General features: G+C 42.3%; 1 protein-coding gene across 4 annotated transcripts in view; it reads left to right on the top strand.

The window, feature by feature from the left end:
• The window catches only part of BAIAP2 (BAR/IMD domain containing adaptor protein 2), a 140,184-nt gene that overhangs the window by 23,537 nt on the left and 88,778 nt on the right, over positions 1–27,869 (top strand). For all 4 annotated transcript variants that reach the window (XR_014561345.1, XR_014561346.1, XM_083727599.1 and 1 more), the window contains exons 2-3: positions 12,420–12,495; positions 23,726–23,812. Coding sequence is in view for 2 of the 4 variants with exons in the window: in XM_083727599.1 (XP_083583725.1) it covers positions 12,420–12,495; positions 23,726–23,812 (163 nt within the window). In the remaining 2 variants the exon portion in view is untranslated. The remainder of the gene's footprint in view (positions 1–12,419; positions 12,496–23,725; positions 23,813–27,869) is intronic.

Raw genomic sequence — 27,869 nt, 5'->3', positions numbered from 1 at the left:
TAAAACTGCCCAAAGATGTCATTACTTACTGAACCACAGAGCACTATGATAAATTACAGTTGTGATATTATTGCCATTATAGTTTGTCAAATTTACATTTTGTGTATGGCAAGTGAATGATATCAGCTCCACTCTGGCCACAATATATGCCAGAAGGTATTTATATGGTAGCTGTCACATTGAATCAAGGTTGCAGTTGTCCGTAATGGTTACATATTTGTAAATATTAGGAAAGGAGGAAGTGATTATGTCATCTAGTTATTTGCTGAGGTGATGGCAAATCCTGAGACATACTGCTGCAATTTTCATGGGTGCAACTATCTAGCGAAAAATAATCCCCCAATAGTGATTTCTGTACCTTTTGAACGTGCATATTAAGGCTCAGTTTCTGCAATCATGAGGTCTATATGTTTTCTTAATGCTTTTTTGAAGAATAACAAAATAAGAATTATAATACCTCACATCGCACATCTCCATCACCAGGAAACTCTTACCTTCAAAATGCATTATCATTCTCTGGCACAAAAATGGTCGTTTCTTGTGTAGTTGCTATAGCTGATGGTGTTAAATGAAATGTTTATTTAGTTTGCCCTGGACATATGTAGTCTAACATTTAAGATAAGTCACCATAATGATCATCCATCTCCTCCTCAAATAGATGTCCTTCTGAACTTAAGACCTGGCTACCACAATCAGTGAGTTTGCATATATCAGTAGATGTGAGCCCATTTTTCATGCACAAACAATTTGGTCTCTCATACTCATGTGACTGCAGACTAGTAGAGCATGTTCTCAGGTGCTGGCAGACTCACTCATTCACAGCTAACTACTCAGTTCCATCTTTGATTTCCAACTTACTGCCCCTGCCAACAGGATTCTGTTCTTGGGTTCTGCACTAAACATCATCTCCATATCTGCATGTTGAACAGTCCTTTGCAAGAGAGCCAGTGTGGTGTAGTGGTTAAAAGCAGTAGACTCTTAATCTGGTAACCAGGTTCGCGTCTCTGCTCCTCCACATGCAGCTGCTGGGTGACCTTGGGCTAGTCACACTTCTCTGAAGTCTCTCAGCCCCACTCACCTCACAGAGTGTTTGTTTTGGGGGAGGAAGGGAAAGGAGAATGTTAGCCGCTTTGAGACTCCTTCGGGTAGTGATAAAGCGGGATATCAAATCCAAACTACTCTTCTTCTTCTTCTTCTTCTTCTTCTTCTTCTTCTTCTTCTTCAAGGTGGCTACATGTAGCCCTCTACCTCTTCTTTTCTAACCCAGAACAGGTGGTACCTTAGATTACTGACATTCTCTGCCCAAATTTTGGGAGCGTAAATATGACACACGTTTCAATAAAGAGGTGGACATAACCTACAGAGCATCACCAGTGCACAAATTGTAAGACAGTGGGGGAAATATATGTCTGGTTTCTAGGCTAGAGTCAATACAGCCATTTGAGACCAAGGGGGCAGGATTCTAATCTGTGAATGGGGAAAAAATGCACATGATACTGTTGCAGAAAAGTTGCTCCTACTATAGGAAGCCCAAAGTGTGTAGCTAGCAGGAACTCAAAAAGGCATTGCCTTGGAAGAACAAGGAAGTCTGGGAAGACGATGAATATATTTAACCAGGAAGGCGAGGTCATGTAAATAAACCTAGGAAATGAAAACTAGGAGGATAATTCATGCATTCCAGGTTTCTCCTGAATCTGATGTTCCAAGTAAACTTTAGGAAAGTGTAAGAATTAGGTAAGAACAGCATGGGAATTGATATCTCAGAATCTGGATACATAAAGGCTGAATAACCATTCTAGTATAAATGGTTACCTGGCAACATTTGTCTGTATTTCTGCATTCAGAAGTCAAGTCAAGAAATGAACTGTGGGTTGTGGCCAAAGTTGAGAATGTAAAGAAACAAGCTGCACTTAATGTTTATGTTCTGTAATTGCAGTCTCCTTTGATCTTAAATATGTACAAATGGTGAAATGTATCTGTTTGTTCATAAATATCTCATCTGAATGTTTGGCTAAAATGAGTGGACTGGCAAGAAGTAGGGTTTTTTTGTTTTAAAGAGTGAGTTTCTGTGTCAAAACAGGAATTGCATGAGACTTCTAAGCTGCAGCTGACCTATAATTCAGATGTATTATTGATGACTAGAAAGTGAATCCCCCGATGCCAATATAACACTTTAAATCTGTGTCGGAAATAAAATTCAGTGTTTTTGTCTTGTTGATGATTACATCTTAAGCAAAACCATTGTGTATCCATTGTATTTTACCTCTTATTTGCAATGTCTTGTGATTCTAGAATGTAACTTACCCTTGGTTTCACATTTACGAAAAGCATAAAACAGATTTGAACCTTTTCAGTTGTTAAGAGGTTTTGCTTAGAAAAGCAGGTGTGGGGATCCATTTTATCTCATGTAGGCTAGATGGAATGATGGGCTGCCTTGGTATACAGCAGTTTCACATATGCATCTCTTTCCCTGTTTTTCTTCTTTAAAAACTGCTTTCAAAAAAAGAGAAAAGGGAGGATATATAAATATCAATTTTTAACATGCTTTCCTATAAATTAAGTCATTTCCTTAACGGCAGGATAGTTCTAGCTCTTGCTTCTGGGTCAATACTTCTCAACACTGAATTGTGGAGACAGTTACTTTTAAAGCAATTATTTCACTTTAAAAGCGTCTGCATCTCCCTTGTGAAGATTCTCATTTTGTTCCGAAAAATCTCAAGGTGTGTCTGTGTGTTTCTGTAGGAAATGTCAATGTACTACATTATTTGAAAATTCCAGTAAAGCAGTGCTGTTGCGGCACTGTGCCGTACCATTCTCCACCTCCATTTTCCTTGATTCATGTGTGTAGAAGTAGCTTGCTGAGTGGGGTGGAGCCACTGCACTAGGTTCCTGGTTCGCTGTTGCTTGCTGGGAGGGATGAGGCAGCAGGAAGTTCGGCGTGGTGCAACTATACAAGCAGTAGTGCTGGCTTGTCTGACCTCCCCAACATCTCTTTTCCTTTCATCTCATGGTAGCTCTGCTACATCCAGTGAGCTGCTTCTGCATATCTGTGCATGCACACACATTATATGAGGGAGCAAGGAGGGAGCAATTTCTGTTTCCTAAATATATATATCTATATGTACTGTATATATATATATATATATACTGTATAAAGGGACGCAGGTGGCGCTGTGGGTTAAAGCCTCAGCGCCTAGGACTTGCTGATCGAAAGGTCGGCGGTTCGAATCCCTGTGGCGGGGTGCGCTCCTGCTGCTCGGTCCCAGCGCCTGCCAACCTAGCAGTTCGAAAGCACCTCCGGGTGCAAGTAGATAAATAGGGACCGCTTACCAGCGGGAAGGTAAACGGCGTTTCCGTGTGCGGCTCTGGCTCGTCAAGACTGGCCCATACGGGCAGGGGTACCTTTACCTTTATATATACTGTATATAGAATGTAAACTGACAACCATTATTTTATTTAACATGTGACAACTGTACTCAGTAAAGGTGTTCCCTGTATTCACTGTCTTCTTGAAATATGGAAACTATCCTACAGTTCTGGGAACCTATAATCCATGGCTTACCACTGTTTCAGTGTGGCTTTGTAAAAATGTAAAGGCAGTGTGGCTTTGTAAAAATGTAAGGCAAACTCATTGTAAGAAAGGGCACTAATTTCCCTTCCCTTCATTTCCTACACATGATTCACAGATGATGTACAGGTTTTCTTCTTTGTGATGTGTCATAGTTAAGTGCCTTATATAATTATGGGAGATAAATCACAAAGCACCTTGTTTCAATATTATTTATTTCCTACAAGAGCAATTGATGCAATGCTGTAGAAGTTGTTGGATGACACATTCGAGTTGACTGGCAGTGTGAAACTTACTGTTAGTGATAACATTTCCATCAGAACCCTTAAGTTGCTGGAACCAAGTATGGGGAAGCTATCCTTCAGGGTGGCCAATTATCATGGATGATGGATGGACGGACAAATGATTTGTCAATTTCAGTTTCTATCAGTTGCTTATCTCCCCGGTGTTAAGTTCAGTTCACTGCATTTCTGCATTGCTTTGCTGCTTTTTAAAAACAGTCCTCATGAAAACTGGTCAGCATTTTAGTGTGCATTTCCTTTAACATACACATTTTTGCCCATTATACACATTTCCCCCCCAACAAGTTCCCCTAATAGGATGCAATGTTGTATGATTTTTGGGTTAATATATGCCTCTTAGAAACTTTGTACTTGCTGCTCTGAGCTCCTTTGGAAAATGTTAGAATTAGGGTAGATATAAAGCACATTATAGCACTGCAATGCTACATTTCTTGAGTGTTATAATTAATTTGTTGCTTAGATTAGGACTGGGCTTGTAAAACTTCATAGAGAATTTTGGAAATACAGTGGACCCCCCAGATACAAACTTAATTCATTCTGGGGGTTTGTATGTACCCCAAAAAGTCCACATCTAGAGGCGCCGCTTCTGCTCATGCGCGTGGCACGATAGAGTGCTTCTATGCATGTGCGCAGGGCGAAACCGGGAAGTATACACTTCCAAGGTTGCCGTGTTCGCAACACAAAAGTTACGTTACCCAAAGGTAACATAACCCGAGGGTCCACTGTAGACACAATTTAGAAACTGAGACACTAGATGCTTGTTAACTTTATTATATGCAATATAAACAATACATGCATTTATTTTGTGGCCAAAACATGGCAACTTTTTAAAAGAGAACTTGCATCCCAACAACACTTGATAAGGTAGTGATAGTCAGGAAGTAAATGATGAGCTGCCGGTGGACCTCTGAATGAACTGCAGTAACCCAGCAACGGTCTCAAACTCCTTATGCTTTAACAATTTAATTTTTTGTGTATAAATCAGACTATTGGAATCCATGACCTGTAGCTACTCCGGGTGCAGAATAGTATTTGTGTATGTAAGTCATCTGAGTGTATGGTTTGTGGAGTGTAGTAGAATGCTCTGAGTCTGACCCCCTTGAGCAACCATTTTGCCTCTGGCTCCAGCTAGTGGAATCTATTACAGTGGTATCTCAGGTTAAGAACTTAATTCGTTCTGGAGGTCCGTTCTTAACCTGAAACTGTTCTTAACCTGAGGTACCACTTTAGCTAATGGGGCCTCCTGCCGCCGCTATGGCGCGATTTCTATTCTCATCCTGAAGCAAAGTTCTTAACCCGAGGTACTATTTCTGGGTTAGCGGAGTCTGTAACCTGAAGCGTCTCTAACCCGTGGTACCACTGCAGTAGGGTTTTATTAAAATACAACGTATCTTGCAAGCCTGAAGTTGCCCACAAGCAACTTAAGGCACAGTTCCTGTTAGTAACCCTGCCTGATATGGAAGCCCTAATATTAGCAGCTTATTGATTTGAGTACAAGGTGACCTGCAGAGCACATCAGAACTGGTTAAAGAGGTGCAGCAGGCCTCTTCCCCTGCCCTCGCAGCCAGCACCTGACTTATCTTCTTCCCATTACTCAAGCACTTCTTCCTTTGCTTGCAAGTGCTGCAGCCCTATTGCCGCCTACCATGTTTCTTATTGTGCACACAGAGGACCTGGAATCCTTGGGTGGCATTCACATGCGTTTTACTCAGAGTAGACCTGTGGAAGTTAATGGACCTAAGTTAGTCATGTTCATGAATTTCACTTAGTCTACCCTGAGCAAAACTTAGTTGAATACCATCCCTAGTTTTTAGTCAAGCCATAGGTACAAAAATGCAACAGGGTTTGGGTCTCTAGGATAGCTGGTCGGTGGGTTGGATCTTGGTTTCTCTCTCTGCCCCAACCTGCTAAATAAGTTCATGTTGAAAGGAATTTTGAATTGGCTTCTTAAGAGCTTGGCTCTTCTTCTTTCTTGAAACATCCCTGAATGCAATTATTCCTTGTCCTAAGGAGAAGATCAGGGTGGTCCTTTGCCAGCACAAATGTCTCTGCTCACTTAGTAGCCTGTCAAGAGAACTACTGGAGCAAGGCCATTGCTCAGAACTAATCTGAGGATTTAAAGGAAATTCCTGAGCTAACCAGCATTTTTTAAAGTCTGTATATGTTACTTCCAGACAAAGCACACTACACTGAAATTTCCAAGCTAGTATGTGTTGCCACGAGGAAGTTTTTTTGCCTGTTATGAAATTAATAACCTGCTGTTTTGAACACCAGAATGGCAGATGCTCTGCTGCTCCTTGGCATTAGTTGACGGGTTGCATTTTCTGAAGTAAATTACAGTGGTCATGGTCTCAAAAGAACAGGATCCAGAAATGAGGGATAAAAACGCTTCAGGCAGAAAATGAGCTTTATAGTTGCTTGGCCGGCTTCAATTGAGGTGGCAGATGTTTACTCAGCTTATTCGACAGAAGTGTCTTGTCTCACTCTTCCCTCCCTCTCTTGCTTTTAGGGGAGTGCAACAGTCAGAACTATATCCTGCAGTAATGACCGGGACGGTTGGGGGGGGGCGGGACAGGAACAAGAGGTAAAAGGTAGATTGGGATTACAGCGGTCTTATTTCAGTTGTACAGTGGTACCTCGGGTTACATACGCTTCAGGTTACATATGCTTCAGGTTACAGTCTCTGCTAACCCAGAAATAGTACCTCGGGTTAAGAACTTTGCTTCAGGATGAGAACAGAAATCGTGCTCCAGCGGCGCGGTGGCACCATTAGCTAAAATGGTGCTTCAGGTTAAGAACAGTTTCAGGTTACGAACGGACCTCCGGAACCAGTTAAGTACTTAACCCGAGGTACCACTGTACTTGGGCATTCCACCTCCCACACGGGTTAGTAGTTAAGAGTTCCAGTTCTACAAAAGGCCATTGGGTTGCAGTGAAAATCCAGATTCTCTTTGAACCCTTGTTCTGTAAGAGTTTTTTGCTTCCCCTGAGAGATGGTGATGGTAGTGGGGAGAACCCAGAACTCTTTCTCTTCCTGTGGATAACATACACGTGATTTTTATAAGGAGCTCAAAATGAACTTGAGAAAAAGCTCTCTCTGTGTGTGGCTTTTCTGAGCGGCATTTTTAAATGTACGCATCCAGGAAAATTCATTCTTAAACTGGAATGTTTCCAGGTGTCTAAACCGCTCCCCAGTGACTTGATCTCATCAAATAATACAGACTAGAATATTAGTAAAATGGTTGATAGCATTGGGTGAGGTTATTTCCCAGCTTCCCTCCCTTGCTGTTGCTACCATTACCAGGTAAGCTTGGGCTTCCGTTCATGTCTTAAGTACTTTTATCAGGATTAAAAAACCCTTGGCAAGTTCACATGGAAGGAAAACCCATTCTGGATCGGATGCAGTGTTGGTGAATGCCAGTTCTGAATTCCAGTGAGTGGCCAAAACTGCCCCAGCATCTTTCCCCCTGTTGCCTTTTACTTACTTGTCTTGAAGAGTCCATGTGCATGGTATGTTAATATCCTAGGATAGTATTTCAGCAATAGAGAAGTGATAGGAAAAGAGAATTTGTATGTGACTGGTCAGGTCGTGACTGTGGAAATGCCCAGATGGCTTGTTTTTATTAATTTGTAAGAGAGCCACTGGTCAGTTAGCCAATGTGTTAATTCATTAAAAATGTAGTCAAAGTAGAAAATTAACATTTTTGAAAATATTGAGGAAAATATCATCCATTGTAGATGCTAACCTATGAAGGAAAAAGAAGACAAAATTCATGCATTAGAGATCACACAGACTTTTAATATAAAAGTTCCATGAACTATGCAGTGAACTTGTTGTTCTGTTACTAGGCTGTTTCCCAAGTCCTCTGTTATCTGCCTGTGGCTTTCCTTACTGCAATATGAAATTTCCATTAGTTCAGGGGTTAGATTCTCAATCAGAAAGCACAGAATTAGTTCTGCTTCCTGCAAAGATCAGTTAGTAAATTCCTCATCTCATTTGTAAGGTGCCATAGTTACAAAGTGATTGAATGACTTTCTGGATGGTAGAGCTAAGGTAGGCAAGTGAATGACACACTTAACAAAGAGCCATTCTCTTTGGTGATTATGTAGAAGTCTAAAAGTACATACCGTATTTTTTGCACCATAACACTCACTTTTTTCCTCCTAAAAAGTAAGGGGAAATGTCTGTGCGTGTTATGGAGGGAATGCCTACAGGTGGCATGCCTACGGATTTTCCTCCTCTAAAAACTACGTGCGTGTTATGGTCAGGTGCGTGTGCGTGTTATAGAGCGAAAAATACGGTAGTTTGGTAACTGGAGGTGAGAGTTCTTCTTGTCCTTGAAACCTCTCATTTTGTGGCTTGTTTCCCCTCTCTTTCTTGGTGCCTTCAACAGAAAATATATATATCATGTATAAAATGGCAATCATATTGGCTAGCCTTTGAATCTGGCCTGTTCAAATTCTAGGTAAGCTTGGGCTCGATCTTTATCCAGTTGTTTATCAAGTTTCAACATTTTCTAATGAACTTTGCCATTCTTTGTTTTGATCATGTGAGGGTTAGGGGTGCACATGTCTAAGACCATAAAAATGAGGTCCATAAACCTACCTAAACCTATGTTTCCCCTTGCTAGCTAGCAGAAATCCTGTCTACATGTTTAAGGGTCAAGAATAGCAAAGTAAAATGTCCTGGCTGTGGATGCATGCTTTGTTCTTGCACTTTGATCTATGAGCAAGTTACTTAATGAGCTGCTGCTTCAAAAGTTAATTTTTCTGGCAAACAAAAGCACTGGAAAGTCTTTGCTGCAGACCAATGAAGCGAGGTCTCCAAAGAAAAATAGTCACAATGCTCAACAATTTGCCATTTTTTCTTACCTGCTGCTGAGCCAGTTTGGTGCTTCTGTTATTCACTCATGCAATTAATTTCTATACCATTCTCTGTAATAAATAACGTCAGGATAGTTTATGGGCAAAAATTATTAAAACACAATACAGTGGTACTTCAGGTTAAGTACTTAATTCATTCTGGAGGTCCGTACTTAACCTGAAACTGTTCTTAACCTAAACCATCACTTTAGCTAATGGGGCCTCCTGCGGCTGCACAACCGGAGCCCGATTTCTGTTCTTATCCTGAAGCAAAGTTATTAACCTGAAGCACTATTTCTGGGTTAGCGGAGTGTGTAACCTGAAGCGTATGTAACCTGAAGCGTATGTAACCTGAGGTACCACTGTATAACAAACTTAAGACTAGTCCTAGAATCCATGCGAACAACAGAAAGCATTCTCCATTACAAATGGGCAACACTGATAAACTGTGCCCAAATGTCTTCGTGAACAGATACCTTCCACCCATGCAATGTAGATGCCAGCTGTTTGTCTGACGAGGAGTTCCACAGGTAGAGTTGCCACCACAGAACATAGATTATCACCACCTGATGTATCGCCTCCAGAAGGTCCTCTCCTATAAATCTGAGGGGTCCAAGCAAGTTGATACATGGAGAGGTGATCCAAGTATTTGGTTCCCAAGTTATTGCCATACAGGTGGTAACCAGTGCTGCTCTCATAAAACAGGTTCTATGGTTAGAATAAGCCATGCCATTTAACACTCTGGTGGCTGTTTGCAGCTCTGAACAGTCTTCAAGGTAACTCCATGTAGAGTTCATTACAATCTAAATGGGAGGCTACCAGAGCATGGGTTACTGGGTCAGTCTAGGAAGCACCACAGCAGGCAACTGGCATTCTGTGCCACCTAGGCATCAAGTGACAGAGAAGCACTTCCATACTATAAATCTGCTCCATGAAGGGGAGTGCAACCATGTTTAGAACAGGTCATCTGTCTGCTTCCTGGACATGGGAACTGCCCATCTTCAGCACCTCTGTCTTATGTTATGGATGGGTTTGATGCAAAATAATGGTGGGAGGTACCAGCTGAGGAACCCCCAGGGAAAGAGGGCTCAGAGCCTGGGGATTGGTGAGACAAAAAAGAGGGAGAAGAAGGAGAAGACTGAGAGGAGGAAGTGACAGAACTTGAAGAGGTAGCAAGGATTAGTGAGCTTGGAGAGTCTGTGGCAGAGAGAAGTCCAGAATCAGTCAGAAGCTGAGGCAGGAGAGTGGCATGAGGGAGACCAAGAGGCAGAGACGAAGAAGAAAAAGAGGAGGTGTTTGGATTTTATATCCCACTTTATCACTGCCCTAAGGAGTCTCAAAGCGGCTAACATTCTCCTTTCCCTTCCTCCCCCACAACAAACACTCTGTGAGGTGAGTGAGGCTGAGAGACTTCAAAGAAGTGTGACTGGCCCAAAGTCACCCAGCAGCTGCACGTGGAGGAGCGGGAAATCGAACCCAGTTCACCAGATTACGAGTCCACCACTCTTAGCCACTACACTACACTGGCTTGTCAGGCTTGTGAAGAATCATAGGTGTCTCCCCCTCCTGCTGTGACAAGCTTGGTAATGCACAAACACAGTTTCTGATAGCTTGGAAAAAACCCTGGAAAAGGAATGTACTTAGGCAGCTATGGGGAGAAGGGGACCTTCAGTCACAGCAACTGCTTCATTGGGGCAAGACCTATTGGAGATGAGTTACTGTGCTCATTATGCCTGGCCACTCTTGTGTCAATTGTGTTTTGTTAATAGAGAGTTAGCTCCAACTTGCACAGTGTGATTTACTGCTGGCTCGCTCCTGATATCTTACCAGGGGTCAGTCTCAGTTTCTTGGCCCTCATCCATCTCGTTACTGCCTTCAGGCACTGGACCTGCTTCTTCACAGCATGACCTGATTCTGAACGCATGGAGGAATAGAGCTAGATTGTCTCCCAGGTATTTTGTCAGGACTTAAGGTATACATTAAAATGTATCACCAGTTAGACCACATGACATAACTCCAACTGTCTTTGGTCATGATGGAATGGCGGTGACTTTTATGCAGAGTGGCCTTATTATTAATGCAGCCACATTGTTTTCCTTCCAGACTCCCGCTCCCATTAGCTCTTGCCAGAATGGCCATTGGTTAGGGATGATGGGAATTATAGTTCAACAACATCTGAAGGGCACCACATTGGCCATTCATGAAATGCATTGTTGCTTTGTAGTTGGTGCATGGAGCTTAATCCTGAAGCCTTTTAGAACTTCTTGTCTCTGCTGATACTGTTTTTAATTACTGTTTGTATATTGCTGTCTTAACTTTGAATTGTATTTATTGCTTTTATTGACTGTTCTGCAGCTTTCCTGGAGAGCATCTTAATTCAGAAAGGGAGGGTATGAATTGTTATCCTTAAACTTAAACGAGTTCTCCAACTGTTAAATGGCACCTTTAAACCAAAATGTATGAACTCTTCTGCTTGGCACACTATGTAATTCTCCTTAGACACTGTTGCCCTGCATTTTCTAGCCTGGCCAAACATAGCAGTATTGAATGTGTTTCTCCTTGTCTGTTTTTACAAGAATGAAATAAGCTAAAGAATGGAAAAACCATTTTCTTAAAAGAGCTCAAACTTAAATGTGAAGGCAGATCTCAGGGATGAGATATTTTGAAATGAACCAGAAAGGCCTGTGTGCGGTTGATCTTACTCTCACATGTTCTCTGTCTCTCTCACATATCCATTAGGAGTAAATATGTACGGTAATTAAATAAATTGCATTATTCGTATATTTACAGTAAATGGTAACAGTTCCACATGTATAACAAGGTGTTAAAAACTGAAATCCCAGTATGCTGACACTGCCTACTAGACAGAACGGGTTAAAAATTTGCTAAGTCGAATGCTTTAATTGCCTATAAAGAATCTCTGTCAGGAAGCCGGTGATGACTATAAAAGAAAAAATGAAGGTTCCTCAAATATTCTTCCTCATCATGAGGTGCTAAATACAGAAGCAGGCTTCTGCCTTGCAGTGCTTTGCCCATCCAGGGCTCTTGTATTCGACTGGAACTTGCAGGCATGGTTTAAATGTATAAAATATATAGCAATGTTAGCCAGTCCCCTGCACAATGTTCTGTAGGAGAACTGAGGCGAATACATATAACAAATACAAATCAACACATTTCTAAGTCTGACCAAATTTAAGTTTGCTATTACTGTCAATGCTTTTCCTTGATTTGTGTCTACAGATTGAAGAGTTAGTGCCCAATTGCCAGCTGTTCTAATCCTACTTCTGATTTTCTTCTTCTGCTGCTGCTTCCTTATACTGGTTTATGCTTCATTTTGTTTATGCTCTGGCAAAATAGTCATACAGGAGAGAGCTTTGTGGTGTCTGGAATTCCTCTCGTACATAACTGCTGACTTAGAATCCTGGACCGAATTGTAAAAATGCATCCATTGCCTTGTAAAATGTTGTTTGACTTGTTGGCTTGTGTTGTCTCTGTCACATGGCGTGTGTTGCGTGTCTGTGGGAAGATTCTGTTTCCGAGGCTGTATTTCGTAGGATAGTGTGACTCAGCCTCTCTCTTGTATTCACACATGTGTACACAAGGAGTACAAGAACACTTTTAGTCGCTTTCTCAGCAGAGTGTTTGAATTGCTAATGCATTGTTTGTTTGTGTGTTTTTCTTTGTAGACTATAATGGAGCAGTTCAACCCCAGCCTCCGGAACTTCATTTCCATGGGGAAGAACTATGAAAAAGCCTTGGCAGGTAAGCAAAGTGTAATTGTGCATGTTGTTGTCATGGCTGTGGCATTGGGTGGTAGCAGAGGTGTGTGGAGGGGGAGAAGAATGGCAAAATCTTGTTCACTGAGGTTGGCATTGCTCTTGAAGTTTAGAAAATATGTCAGGAAATGCTCTCGTCTGCCGAAGGCAGCCTGCAAAGCAGCTCTTTGAATTAAGACACAAGCGCATTATCGTTCTATGACATGTGAAGCATGAAGGGCTGTCACAAGGCACACTGCTTAAGAAGCTGTGACATGAAACATCTTCCTTACAATGATGAGCCAGATACAGGCTGCTGATTTACTGACAACTAGATGATAAACACAACTTGTGATTCCACCCCTCCTCCCGTCTCAAATAGCCTCTTTGGATTGCCTAAATAATAATAACAAAAATTTTCAAACCTATCTTTAATAGCAAAGATGCTCCAGCACTACACTTCACAGTGTATAGATGTATGTTTCAAAGCTCCATTAGCAAATCCCAAATGAGTAAACAAAAAAAGTTTGATAATTATCAACCACTCTCAAATGTCCCCTTTGGGGGCAAGGTACTTTGAGAGGGAGGTGGTGGTCGAGCTTCAAGCATGCTTGAAAGAAGCTGAGTATCCAGATCAATCTGAATCTGACTTCAGGCCCAGCCATTGCATCAAAACTGCTTTGGTTTCCCTGGTGGTTGACTTGTGTCGGGAGAGAGATGAAGGGAGTCAAACTCTGCTCATTATTCTTCATCTGCCTGCAGCTTTTGATAATTTGGACCTCGGTACTCTCCTGGACACGGGACGCAGGTGGCGCTGTGGGTAAATCCTCAGCGCCTAGGGCTTGCCGATCTCATGGTCGGCGGTTCGAATCCCCGCGGCAGGGTGAGCTCCCGTCTTTCGGTCCCAGCTCCTGCCCACCTAGCAGTTCAAAAGCACCCCTAAAAAGTGCAAGTAGATAAATAGGTACCGCTTTCTAGCGGGAAGGTAAACGGCGTTTCCGTGTGCTGTGTTGGTGCCGGCTTGCCAGAGCAGCTTCGTCACGCTGGCCACATGACCCGGAAGTGTCTCCGGACAGCGCTGGCCCCTGGCCTCTTAAGTGAGATGGGTGCACAACCCTAGAGTCGGACACGACTGGCCTTCGGGCAGGGGTATCTTTACCTTTTTACTCTCCTGGACAGACCCCAAGTGGTGGTGGTGGTGGGGCACCATTTTGTGATGGTTCTGTTTTCGATTTGGGAGTTTTGTTCCATAGAATTACATTGTGCCATGGGCACTGACCTGTGCCATGCTTCAGGGGTGCATTCTGCCCCCATTCTCTTTTAATATTCATATGTAGCTGTTGGGGAGGTAACATCTGTTCTGGAGTAAGGTGTCATTAACACATGGATGACATCCAGCTCTATCTCTCCATACCTTCTTATTGGAAGGCTGGTGCTCAAAGGGCTGGGTGTTGATGAGGAAATTGACATTGAATCCAGACAAGATGGAGGTGTTGTGTTCCTAAGCACAGAAAATGGGGTTGCAACCTGTTTTGGATGGGATTGCACTTCCCTTGAAGGAGTAGATCTGCAGGAAATGCTCCTGGCTTCAATATTGTCACCACAGGCTCAGGTAGCCTTGGTGACTAGGAATGCCTGTTTCCAGCTCTGGCTGGTTTACCAACTACAGTCCTGTTTGGACTTGGCCACTGTAACCTCCAGATTGGATTACTGCAGTACATTCTACTAGGGGCTGCCCTTAAAGACTCTTTGGAGACTGGCTGCCTCATTCTGGACCAGTTGCAATCTGGTATGACTGCAAAGAGTCATATCACGCCTGACCTGAAGCACCTGTAAAAAAGGTAAAGGGACCCCTGACCATTAGGTCCAGTCGTGACTGACTCTGGGGTTGCGGCGCTCATCTCGCTTTATTGGCTGAGGGAGCCAGTGTACAGCTTCCGGGTCATGTGGCCAGCATGAATAAGCCGCTTCTGGTGAACCAGAGCAGCGCACGGAAATGCTGTTTACCTTCCCACTGTAAGGTACTTGCACTTTGATGTGCTTTCAAACTGCTAGGTTGGCAGGAGCAGGGACCGAGCAACGGGAGCTCACCCCGTTGCGGGGATTCAAACCGCCGACCTTCTGATCGGCAAGTCCCAGAAGCACCTGTACTGGTTGCCTATTTGTGTTTACATTAATGTATAAAGCTCTAAAAGACCTGGGGTCCCAAATAGCTGAAGAAACTTCTCCTATATCCACCATTTTGGGTATCAAGATGGGTGGAGGAGCACTTGTTGTTAATGCTGCCATCCACAGAGGTGTATGTGGCAGCTCAAAAATTGTGGAATTCTCAGCCCATAGTGAGAGTCTGGCACTGACATTACATCTTTTGTTGGCTACTCCTGTTTACTCTGACCTTTGGAAGCGGAGTATGAATTTTTAGTTGTCTTCCCCATAAATTTTGCTATTAGTTGCATGTATTTCGTGGTTTTATTTTATAGACTGTATTTTAGTTAATGTAACCTGTGCTTGGGACGCAGGTGGCGCTGTGGGTAAAACCTCAGCGCCTAGGACTTGCCGATTGTATGGTCGGCGGTTCGAATCCCCGCGGCGGGGTGAGCTCCCGTCTTTCGGTCCCAGCTCCTGCCCACCTAGCAGTTTGAAAGCACTCTTAAGTGCAAGTAGATGAATAGGTACCGCTTTATAGCGGGAAGGTAAACGGCGTTTCCGTGTGCTGCGCTGGTGCAGGCTTGCCAGAGCAGCTTCGTCACACTGGCCACGTGACCCGGAAGTGTCTCCGGACAGCGCTGGCCCCCGGCCTCTTAAGTGAGATGGGCGCGCAACCCTAGAGTCGGACACGACTGGCCCGTACGGGCAGGGGTACCTTTACCTTTTTAACCTGTGCTTGGATGAGTAAAGAATTGGAAAATAAATAATAGAAAGTAGAGCATTCCAATTTTTAGACAAAGGCTTTCAACCAGTTTAGTTTATAATGACTGACTTGTTGGTGCAGACTTGATCCATTGGCTTCATGGGGAATTCTACGACTATAATTAGGGCATTTGAATCCCATTGACTTAAGTGTCTACTTAGCAGCCTATCTGTATGCAGATGTAACTGTGGCATGAGCTTTTGTAGGCCAGATCCTGATTCATCAACCGTATCTTACAAAGTTGACTCTTTAAAGCCAATGCCTTAATTCAAACAGTCGAGTCTTTAAGAGGTCACAGGATTCTTCCATCCAACACAGAATAACACAATTAAGAACCACTTTTAAGTCATACAATAGGCAGCAAAAAAAAAACCTCACCAGGTTTTCTTCCACATTTACATTTCACAGGGAACTGCAGCCAATCCCACCTGCATTCTGAGTGTATGTGTATGACACACCGATTCTTCCAAACACCTGTCTGTCACATTCAGATTGTACGTTTCTAAGTGAACAATGAAAAAATTTTAAGGGCAAAACCAGAGAGAGTTATGTGAAGTGGTATTTTCTCATGGGCGATTGTTTTTTTTTTAACCTTCTGCTCGGCAATTTGCCCAAAAGTTAGTAGATTTGTAGGCGCTGTCGTGCTCCTAATATGCCTGGTTTCCTGCCCTGGCTGCTTCAGCTGGCCCTAGGCAGGTGTGGAAAATCTCCTACATGTTTCGGCCAATGTCATTTGTTCAAACCATACGAGAGTTTGGTCAGCCATGTACATTATTTCTCTTATGTATTTGTGCTGCTAGCTTTTGTGTCCTGTAGTGCAGGTTGGCTACTTTCATCCCTCCCACCCCAGGGACTTGAGCTAGCAAGCAGAACTTAATTGCTTCTTGCTTTTTTATAGTTGCTAACACCTGAACCTCAATAAAGCCCTGGGGGAAAGCTTTCCCTGAAAGCCTTTCCCCCCTTTTAGATGGCCTGAGGATCCCTTTGGCAACTTCGCTTACTGACTCTGCCTGCTTGTTTAAGTGTAGCAGCAATTCAGTAACATTCCTGGGATTTCCCCACCACCAACCACCTTAAAGAAAAAGAATAACTATCTCATGAGTCAGCTTTGTGAGCATTGCATCACTTGAGCGAGACTTAAGGGAAATGTTCTCAAACCAACTGCAGCACATTCTGTACTACAGGAGTGCCAGCTTGGCCCTGCGACTGTGGGTGCCCAGGGCATGCATGGCCCTGGCACCAAAATTTGTGGGTGCCGGGCCCCTTCAGAGGGGGGATTTTGTGGGTGCTCAGGCACCCAGGGTCCCAGGGAGTTGGCGCCAATGCTGTACCACATGGAACTGCTTTTCACACACCTTGCACACACTTTGGACTGATCTGCAGTCTCCAGTGGCGGCTTAAGGAGAAAAAGAGGTACTGGGTGTCTTTAGCCTGCTTTTGAAATCCAGTGCTACTCAGTAAAGAACCAAACTCCACACATTCTCAAGGGTTGCACTCCCTTCTCTTATTACCATTTCACAGGTTTCAAGGCTGTGTCCTAGCATTCACAAGAAGCTGGAGGAATGAAGCCCTGGTCGGAATCATGCCCTGGCAATCTTTCTGCTAAAATGGAAGCTTATATTAAGAAGAACCCCACCAACCCCTTGATACACATTTAATTATCTTGAGGTTGACCCTGAAAAGTTGTTAAAAGGAGATCAAAATGTCACCTAAAGAACGCCGACAGAATTTGAAGTGTAGTGGTTTTCATCAGGGAGTCATGGCCCATAGCTGATTTTAAAGCACTGTATAAAATACTTTGAAATATAGCCCAAGTGTTACACACCATGGAATGAATGTAAAGCAACTCCATAGTGGCCCTGTTGGTTTGGGTTAACAGAAAAGTGTTACATACACCCACCCACACCCCAAAATAACATATTTGTAAGGGTAGGATTTGTGTGCCCAACACATAATGGGCTGGTTCAAATCACATGTCATGGTAAACTGTGGTTTTTAGCTTACCATGATTGAGCAGCATTCTAGTACATACTGCTGAATTGTTCCCATTTTGCTCTGCTCTGCTTGGAGACGGGAACAACAAACCATGAGTCTTGACTCAGTGTTGCATGCAAACCAGCACTTGTGGTTCGTTTCTCTTCAAACGAAGCATGAGCAGAACCCAAGTTTTGTTCTTGGCTTACCACTCATTGTTTGTTTAAGAGAAACAGACCACAAGAAGTAGTTCATACATAACACTAAGCTAAATCTTGAGGCTTATTTCTCCTGGCTCCAGGGAGGTTGGAGTAAAACAGGAGCAGTTTAGCAGCATTTACCAGCACACACAGCACATTCATATAAACCGTGGCTTATAGTTAAGTGTGAAGAAGCCTAGGGCTTCCATGTGCACAATGGGACTTCCCTCTCCGCTCTCTGCACCCTGTGCTCTCCTGATATTAGCTATGGAGGATTCAAATTCCAACTTTTAACCTTAAAAAAAATAATAATATTATGGTTGGGGTGCTCTTTAGCTCACCTGTGATTTTAGTTCTCTGTGATTTGATTATGGCTGAAGTTTACTCCCTATCTGGTTCTAGTTTGTGCTTTGCCTTTTTCTTCTCCTTTTTTTAAAGGGTTGTACTAAATGGCATTATAAGGATTTAATGGTTTAAATTGTTAACATTCTGTTGTTTGTATGTTGCCGAGAGAACCATGGTATGGGGAGACTTAAAACAAAATGACCAAATAAATAATATAATAAATGCTGCTGAAAGCTGTTCTGCTTGGCAGGGGGTTGGACTCGATGGCCCTTGTGGTCTCTTCCAACTCTATGATTCTATGATTCTAAGTGCAAATAGATATTATTATCTGATATGTCTTGCATTTTAAGAGAAAAAAACTCGTTGAAGACTGAAACGCAGAGTGCAAATTTTAAAGTAAATAAAAGGAAATCATGGTAGGTTTAGTAATGTTCTTGTTGCAGAGGCTGTGAATTTGGCATTGAGCAGTTTTTAGCAGTGCATAAATAGGGTGATACATTTGAGCATTTATTTATTAAATTTGTATCCAAGGCAGCATTTATGCTAATAAGAGTGTTGATAAGTACACAATGTCCCTATGTGCATCTGTTAAATGGCGGAGGGTATGTGTTAAGCAATGTATATCTAATGAAGAGGAAGAATAAGAGTAACATGAAAGCATGGTTTACTTTACTATTTACGTAAAACTATATACGGCTAACTGAGAGCTTTGTGAGCTCTTCTTGTAACAGTTAAAGATTACAGACCCTGAGATTTATTGAAGAATTTTCAATAACCTTGTAAAATTTATGTTTCCAGACCTGTTTAGTATTAAAAAAACCAAACACCAATTACATTTTTAAAAGAGACTAATCGTCTTGGCAACCTTTTAAAAAGACAAAGCATTTTAAGCCCGTGTAGCTACATCAGTGTTAGTTCTTTGTCATTTTAGTCTGAGTTAGATCTGTTGAACTTAGTTGAACCTACTTCTAAGTAGACATGTATACTACTGTTGTGCTGTTGCTCTCTTTCACATTTAGATTTTTGACTTTTATAAAGTGCTGCAACTAAAAGTAGATTTTTAAAAACGGAGGTTCTCAAACTTTCTATCGCCAGGGCCTACTTAAGATGGCTGAAAACTACTGAGGCCCACCAGTTAAAAAATGGAGGCAGAGTTTGACATAACCAGTGGGCAGTTAATAACCTTGCTTTCTGCTGATGATCAACCCATCTTTGAAAATGGCTAAATTCTTTGCCACAGCATTGTTCCTCAGTCTAAGTGCAGAGACTTGCTCTGGAGTTACCATGACAGCCTTCCCATTTTAGGCAGAATTTGCTGATCCAGTGCAGGGGTCAGCAAACTTTTTCAGCAGGGGGCTGGTCCACTGTCCCTCAGACCTTGTGGGGGACCGGACTGTATTTTGGGGGGGAAATGAACAAATTCCTATGCCCCACAAATAACCCAGAGATGCATTTTAAATAAAAGGACACATTCTACTCATGTAAAAACACACTGATTCCCGGACTGTCCGCAGGCCGGATTTAGAAGGCGATAGGTTGCCTACCCATGGTCCAGAGGCTCCCTAAGTGGGGGCAGAGGGAGTCTTTTTCTTTTATATTTCCCCCTTCCCACTCCCATATGCTTGTGAGAAACTATTTTTAGTCATCATCTGTGATTTCTTCTCCCCTTCTTCTTTCACACTCGATTTGTACCATATTCAGCCCCCACCAACTTCCAGGTTTCTTTTCTACCTCCTCTATGGTCTGCTTACCTTCACTTATTCCTCCTACAATATCTTTCCTTTCGTACCTCCTCCTTTTCTGTTCCCAGTTTATTTACTATTCATAATTATAGTAAATGCTAACCACGTACCTCTCACTTCCTTCATCTCTTCAACATGTCCTCCAGTCCTTTCCCTTTTATAGAAGGGAGACTTTTCTTGCCACCTGCCTGCTCCAAACTGCTCTTCCCTCAGCCACCCTTAATCACCCTGCAGGTAGTTGCTGGTGCTGGTGTTGGTCCAAGCAAAAGACAATGGCACACCTAGGAGGTACAGGGTGGGCTGTGGCACTAAGGCCCACTTGAAAGTAGCCCAAGACCCACTGGGTTGATCCTGGCACACTCTCTGAGAAATGCTGCTCCAAGACAAGGAAGTGGGTTAATACGGTATCCATTCTTGAGAACTAACTCCTGCAATCTGGTTTCGTTTGCTTCAGTTTTTGATAAATGCATTCTATCTGCAGATCTCAACTCTGTAATCTTAAAGGCCATTCCATTTTCTCCCGCTCTCTTGTCTCTTGATCTGTATCCTTATGAAACGCAAGCAGTTTAATCCAGTAGCACTTGCTAGAACATGTAGTTTTGCGGTGTTAAACAAAATCTATGCAATGTGTTCTTGTGATTAAGTGGAACCCCCTTCTTATCTGATTAAAGTGACGTGTGCAATTGGAATGTCAACAAACGAGCTAAAACGCTTGAGCTGCATTTGAAAGTCAAGTGATAGCTGGCTACTTAGTAAGATTTTTGGAGGCTTGATAAGCTAGTACAGTGGTACCTCGGTTTTCGAACGTAATCAGTTCCGGAAGACGGTTCGAGTTCTGAAACGTTAAAAAACTGAAAACTCAACCGCCGACAGCTAGGCCTTAGGATCTTTTACTCAGTGGAAGCCACATGGTATGTTCGACTTCTTGGGCATGTTCAAATACTTAAGCATTTACTTCCGGGTTTACAGTGTTCAAAAACCGAAATGTTTGTCAACGGAGACGTTCAAAAACTGAGGTACCACTGTATTGTCAAAGAAGTGTCTTCTCCCAGAATAAAAATTCAGGTTTATACCAAGATAGTGGTCTATAATCAGAATAACCTTCTCTAATCTTGCAGATTAGCCTGGGAGAAATAATGCAAGATCTTGATGCAGAGCCCATATTTAGGCTTTTGCATCTCTCCACCGTCCCACACCCAACCCCATAAGATTCTTGTGTTGTCCTATCCTGCTCTAAACACAACACCTGTTGCCCAAACTACCACTTTCTTTTTTAAAAAAATAATATTTATTAAAGATTTTCAAATATAACAAAAAAAGAAAAACATCCAAATTTAAGACCTTATTTTCATTGGCATCTTTCCAGGACTTCCCCTCCCCTCCCCCTCTTGTATTCCAATTCTTTCAAATAAATTCAACAAATTCTTACCCCCAATTTTAAACTTATTATCATTGACCCAATTTAAAAATATTTTCCCATCCCCTAAAATCGACCTGTTCCCTTCCATGAGTTCCCCTCTTTAATATGCAGTACAGATTAGAATAAAAAAAAGAAAAAGAATAAGATATAATTTAACACCCTTTGGATTCCAAATTTCCCTCCCCCCTTTCCCGGTTGCGTTCCCAATGTCCATCAATGTCTACTGTCGTCCTGGAGCTCCCACACCTAAGCCATAGTCCTTCACCAGTCCGCTTTGCCGTCTTTTTAATAGTCTTTGCCGTCTTTTGGTCATTTTTAGTTTCGAATGTCCAATCTTGGAAGGAGTCTGTCTCAAAAAGGTCCATTTTTTCCATCCAGATCTTTGTATTTAAGAGTAAAAACTCCAATTTTATTTCTTTAGACCTTTCAAATCTGGATGTCCCAAATGTTCCCACTTCCAACTTTGTCCAGTTCTTGTTATTCTTGTTGTTCTTGTTGATCTCTCTCCTCCTTTTTTTCCCCCCTGCTCTCCTGCACAAATGTTCTAATTCCAAAAGCTTCTAATTCCTCTGCAGAGGCTTTGTTATTCAGGAACAAAATATTACGTCAAGTCCCTTCCATTCTTCAATAGATAAATCTATTGTCTCCTTTAGTGTATAGACCTCTGTAGACAAAATAGTGTTCCATTTCTGCAGTTTCCCAGGAGATAAAAAGTCCTATTCAAATTCCATGCCAGCAATACTTGTAGTGTCCCGCAGCTCCTCTAGAGGGATTATAGTAACTCAGTTTCCTTCCAGATCACACCCAACAGTCAAAGTAACTTGTTATTCCTTGTTTTAAACAATTTATATCCAATTTGTAACAAATGTAACCGGCAAAGTCCTTGTAACAAAGCTCTCTTTTTGTTCTTCTGCTTTGACAGCTCCTTTGACAGCTGTCAAAACCTCTATTTCTCCTCTCCCGGCGCTCTTACAGATCGCTCCCGGGGTTCGGGGGGGGGGTTTGCGTTTTAATTCACATTCCACTTTTCTCCTCCAGCCCAGTCTTATAATTTTCCATCGCGAAATTAATAACTTTCTCAAAGTAAGGTTGCACTCGATCTTAGTTGTCAAATCCTTTGCTTTAGCTCCTCTACAACAGGGGGGAGGCTGACTTCCTTTTTGCACCTCCCCCGCTCGCTCCGAATTTTTTTAAAAATTTCCCCCCCCTTTTTAATCCAAGTTCCAATTACTCACGGGTTATTCTTTTAAGGCCAAATTTTCAATGGAAGAAGTCAGCGCTCTCCGTCGAATGGCATGCGGCTTCGCTCGGCAGGGGAAGCGGAGGACTCATAGCACCACCACCCCCCTGTCACCCGCTCCGCAGCCTTTAAAAAGGCTCCTTCGCGGGTCGGGGGGCGCAAACGGTGCCCGCCGAGTCACCATGCCCATGGGTTTCAGCGTCCATGGTTTTTGAGGGTCCCCGCGTCGCCGGCGCGGCAGGACCCAGCCCCTGCCAAGCAGGCTCCCTCCGGAGCTCGGAGGGAGTCCGCCATTTGGCGATGGCGCCAACCCGGAAGTCCTCCAAACTACCACTTTCTATGTTGCGTTCCACATTATTCATGTGTCAAAATTCCCTCCACTCTTTTAAGATCTGAATTAGCTCTTGAGAGTTTTATCTGAATTATTATACAATGAAGCTTCTTTCATTTCAGTGACAAAAATTGTTATGTGACACAAGCTGAAAATTTCACCTTGATGTGGTAGTGTGTGTCCAAGAAGCTCTTATTGGAGTTTTGAACATTTCAGTATTATGTCACATGGTCAAATCACTCCATAATGCTTGGAGGTTGTTTGGAGTGCAAAATTTGAAGCTCAGCTATAGAAGCTGGCTAGGGAGGGGTTGGACCCTTGGATTACAAAGGAATCAAAGGTGTGCTAAAGGAGCATAAGATTACAGAGAAGCTGAATGAATTATTTGCATCTGTCTTCACAGTGGAAGATATAAGGCAGATCCCTGTGCCTGAATTAACTTTTGCAGGAAGGAAGTCTGAGGGACTGAAGGAAATAATGGCGACAAGAGACTAAGTTCTAGGCCTAACAGGCAAAATAAAAACTGACAAATTGCCAGGTCCAGGTGGCATCCATCCAAGAGTTCTCAAAGGCATCAAATATGAAATTGTTGATCTTCTGACCAAAATAAGTTAGCTTGTTCCTAAGACCAGCCTCCATACCTAAGAGCTAGAAGGTAGCCAATGTAATACCAGGTTTTTTTTACATAAAAAAAGGGATCCAAGGGTTGGGGTTCCTGGAGATTGCAGACTGGTTAAGTTAACGTCTGTCTTCAGAAAACTGGTGATGTATTGTTAAAGGTAACAAAACCAAGCATACAGAAGAACAAGCTTTTGCTAAAGCAGAGCCAGCATGGCTTTTGCAAAGCTAAGTCTTGTTTCACTAAGTTATTGGTGTTCTTTGATTCTGCCAGATTTTGGTGACAACACTAGCATTTAGATGATGCAACAGGACTTGACAGCAGTTTATAGCTGGGAATTCCGTATTTAGCAAGTACATTCAAATAAATGAAACATTTTCTGTTGTGTTATCCCTGAAGCAACAATGGAGGTAAAAACGTACATGGCAATAATATACATGTGTTTTGATTTCTAGGTGTGACTTTTGCAGCAAAAGGATACTTTGATGCTCTGGTTAAAATGGGAGAATTGGCCAGCGAAAGCCAAGGATCTAAGGAACTAGGTAAGTCAAGTACCACACTCACTGCTGCCATGTGGCTCTCAAAGGTTTAGCCAACTGTCAACGCTGCCCTTGGGCTGAAAAAAGGTAGCCACTTTGGTTAAAAGCTTGAGATGATGTTTGCTAAAAAGGGAAGGATGAACTCACAACACCTCTTTGTCTTCTCTAGGGAAAGAGCAGCCCTCATTATTCATAAGGGGTGAGAGGAGTTCTAAAATATCCTCAGGTGTTGCCTGTGTACTGCTTAACGTGAGCTGTTACACCCCTTTCTCAAACATGCATGTTTTGTATTCTTAGGTTACACTCTCCTGTGTTTATTGTCGGAATATGGATTCCGTAAATTATGCTTAAGTGACAGGATGGATGTTTATTTGCACATGAGATGCAAAATACCCTAATTCATTTCCATCTGTTTGAAGTGCATCCTGTTCAAGGCACTAGATATAAGACATTGGCATTTTAGAGTCAGAGGGGTTTTCCCCACTGATCAGGACCATGATCATTGCAGGAAAAATATAAATGTGTCTGCAAAGGCAACCAAATTTTTGGCTCCACCAGCCAATCATGCTTGACATGACTTGATTGGGCATTCAAATAAAATTCCTTTATTTCACTGAGGCCCTTCTCTAAGGAAGCAGCTTTGGAACCAGGTTAACTGAAACACCTCTTGCACCTGTATGAACTGGCCTTCCCTTGAGATCAGTGCCAGAGGCCCTGCTTGCTGAAGCACATTTCTTAAGTTCAGTTAGACTGGTAAGCAGTTTGGACACCATGCCAGTTAAGCATCTTTAATCATGGTTTGGTGTAGCGTTTTTGAGCTGAGCTAGTGTGAGCAATCCCCAGTATTTCATAAATGTGTTTATTTTGCCTGAACTATCATAATTACAGGTGCAGGAATATTTTCTCTCTCTGCAATAAACATTGTTTTATTGGTCTCATGCTGGTGAGTAGATCAAAAATAAAAATCCACTTTATGAAAAACAACAACATGGCAGTACTAGTTGTGGGCTAATATTGGGAGTTATGCAGTTTAATTTACAGTCTCTTGCAAAATTTTAAAACTGCTTGTGCAAGCCTTATGATAATACTCTAGTGCTATTATACATACATGATCTCTCCACAACTTGGTTCATAAGCACTCCTCTTTCTTGGAAAAGGAAATGGGGTATTAATTGCCCCCCTAAACGATTTCCTTCATGCTTACCTAATCTAAAGATAGATGAAAGTAGTAGGCTGTCCTTTAACAAGACACATTTTTGCTTGTAGAGACGTTTTAGCCTTCACTGCTGCAGAGTTAATCACAGAACTTACGCTAACGCCCTAACTTTGGTGGAACATTTTCCCCTTGAGGTTCAGCTCTCATTAAGATCGGCTGTCATTTGGCACCAGCTGTAGACCTTCCTCTTCTGTCCAGCCTGTGGGTGAAGAGATCTTTGGCTTAGGCTAGGCAATTATAGTTCTTATTCTGATGAGAGTATTTGATGACTTGTTGTATTGTACTTTTATGTTTGTATATTTAAAATACTGTCATCCGCCCTGAGGTCTTTTGACAAACAGTGGTATATACATTATTTTTAAAAATAGCCAAAGTGCCCCCCGCCATTGCTTAAGCAATGACAACTCTGTCAGTTCCTGGGAACTGCAGGGTCACCTGTGAATAATAAACACTTAGGTTTTATTTCTGGGGAAGTGGTGCTTCTGATGGGCTGCCACAATAACACCTCTATGTTCCTTGCGATGTATAAATGTGGGGAAAATCTGTTTTTGATTCTCTGTGAGTGTTACTTTTGATACATAGGTGGGACTCAGACAAATGCTAATAAAACACAGGGCCTGAATAGCCTGCTACCTGTGCATACTACACGGAGGTGTTTTTTTGGAAATGCAAGCATGTATCAGGACATGGCAGTTTCACACAAACCCTGAAAAGTCAGACATCTTGCTAGATGTTTTGCTGTTCCAAGTAAATTCTTGTCAGCGTAATGAGAGTTTGTTTGGGTTTCTCTGAAGCCTTTCTAATCCCCATCAAGCAACCACCCACGTTTTAATTCCTTCCTTTTTGCTCCGTTTCCAAATTCCCCCTCCCCAATCAGTCTTAAGTAAATGTGCACAGCCTGCATGATTTGTACTGTAAACGTAACAACACAGTCTTCTGGCTCCAATAAACTCTGGTTTGCTGAGTATTTGGGGAATCATCCTGAAGTGAAGGCTGTTAGGACTCTAAAAGTCTTTCCAAAACCTTAGCTAATCTGATATTCATATAATGTGCTCTATTTTGCCCCAAGTCAACAGCTCACTTGGGTTCAATCGCAGCCATGTGCACATAGACGGCATCCCCTGCACAGAGCAACAGAGTCAATGTTGTTGTCATCTTGCCCTGAAGGAGCCCTTTATCTACTTAAATACACCCAGTAGAGAAAAATGCCAGTTCTGTGTCCTTTTGTGCTTGCCTTTTTATATGGAGTAAAGAATCTAAGTGTGTTGCTCTTTTCTGCCTTGAAGAAATCTGAGAGATAATGCATGGCTTGCCATTAGTTGCAGATCCTTGAAGGAACAGCGGATTTTACATTTTGCTCTGAGGCATAGCTGTAGAATTTGGGATGCTAGCTAGCTAGCTGCAGATTATTATTATTATTATTATTATTATTATTATTATTATTATTTGCATGGTTCTGAAGTGCCGTGCTTGCTTAGGTTTGCATTCCTTCCAGCATACTTAAACATGTCAGACATTGTGCATGCTGAACTATTCTTGGGTTGTTGTTTTTTTGAGATTTTATTTAATATGGCTGCAATCCTTTACCCACTTTGGAAGTAAGGATGCAGCAAAACCCCTGTATAACCTCCTTGCATATGAAAGACTGTGGATGTGTACCAGTCTTGTTTAATATATTAAGCTTTGAGATTGGTAAGTGATCTTGAAATACATTAGGGCCACAGTGACTATAGAAATTCCTACAGAAAGCCTACTTAGTTCAAGTGATTAGTCCTACTCATGTTGCTGCAAGTCAAGAGAGTAACATATCAAGCTTGTGAATTGATGGACTCAAGACACCCAACTTATTAAGTGCAATTTCTGTATTTAGAAAAATGTTGCGAAAAAATGTACATAGCTTCAGTAACTTAACCACTTTGTAGATTGTGTGTTTCCTGTTGCAGAACTTGTGGAACCCATCCTCTCCAAATTAAAGAAAATAAAATGTTCATTCCTGCCATGGTTCAGCATTGTGGGTGAAATCCAAATGTGAAAGACTTTACAACTATCTACTACCATGGATTTAACCTCCACCCCCAATCAAGTGTGGGACCATAGTAGATTGTGGTTGTATTCACACATAATACTAAACCATTGTGTAGAATTATGAGGACAGCAAATTTAGGCTTTGATTTCTCCTGTCCTTCCTATGGCACGTTGTGAGGATGAGTGTTTGGAAGTTTTCGTTTCAATTTAAGATTTACGACAGCTGCTTGTAATATCAGAAGCTGAACATTCTGGTTAATCTTAACTATGGTTTGTTGAAACAAGGCGACTTCAAAGCCTAGTTAATTAACCAGAGTTCAAGATTAATCAACGTTTAAGGATTTGGATGTAATAACGAACTATGGTTAATCTAAAACAGAAGCATTGGAGGAACAGAAATGGGGAAAACTCACGAATCCAAGGCTCACCTTGGTCTTCGCCTTATAGCAATTGATCAAGGCCACTCTTTCTGCTTTGTGTTATGGGCCCTCTTTGGCTGGATAAGGATCTTGCTCACCACCAGGGAAATGATCCATGTTGCATTTGGCTCTGTGGTAGCTCCATGTGACACAAGCATAGTTCGGGGTTGATCACTTGGTGGCAATCAAGTCCAGCTGGTGCTAGTGGCCTCACCTTGGATGTCTCCAGGACACTCACTGTTTTGCCTTAGTAGAGAAGAATGTGTTCACGATGTAGAGGTTGTGAAGAGTACAGTTCAAGCAGCTTTTGTCCATTCTTGTTCATGCTGCCAATACCAAAGTGGCCTGCGCAGTTGTCCTGTGTGTGATGATCGTCCCCAGCTCTGGTACTGAAATCTCT

The sequence above is a fragment of the Podarcis gaigeae genome (assembly GCF_964106915.1).
Source record: "Podarcis gaigeae genome assembly, chromosome: 2".
Taxonomy (NCBI): Eukaryota; Metazoa; Chordata; class Lepidosauria; order Squamata; family Lacertidae; genus Podarcis; species Podarcis gaigeae.
This window is presented reverse-complemented; position numbering and strand designations above follow the sequence as displayed.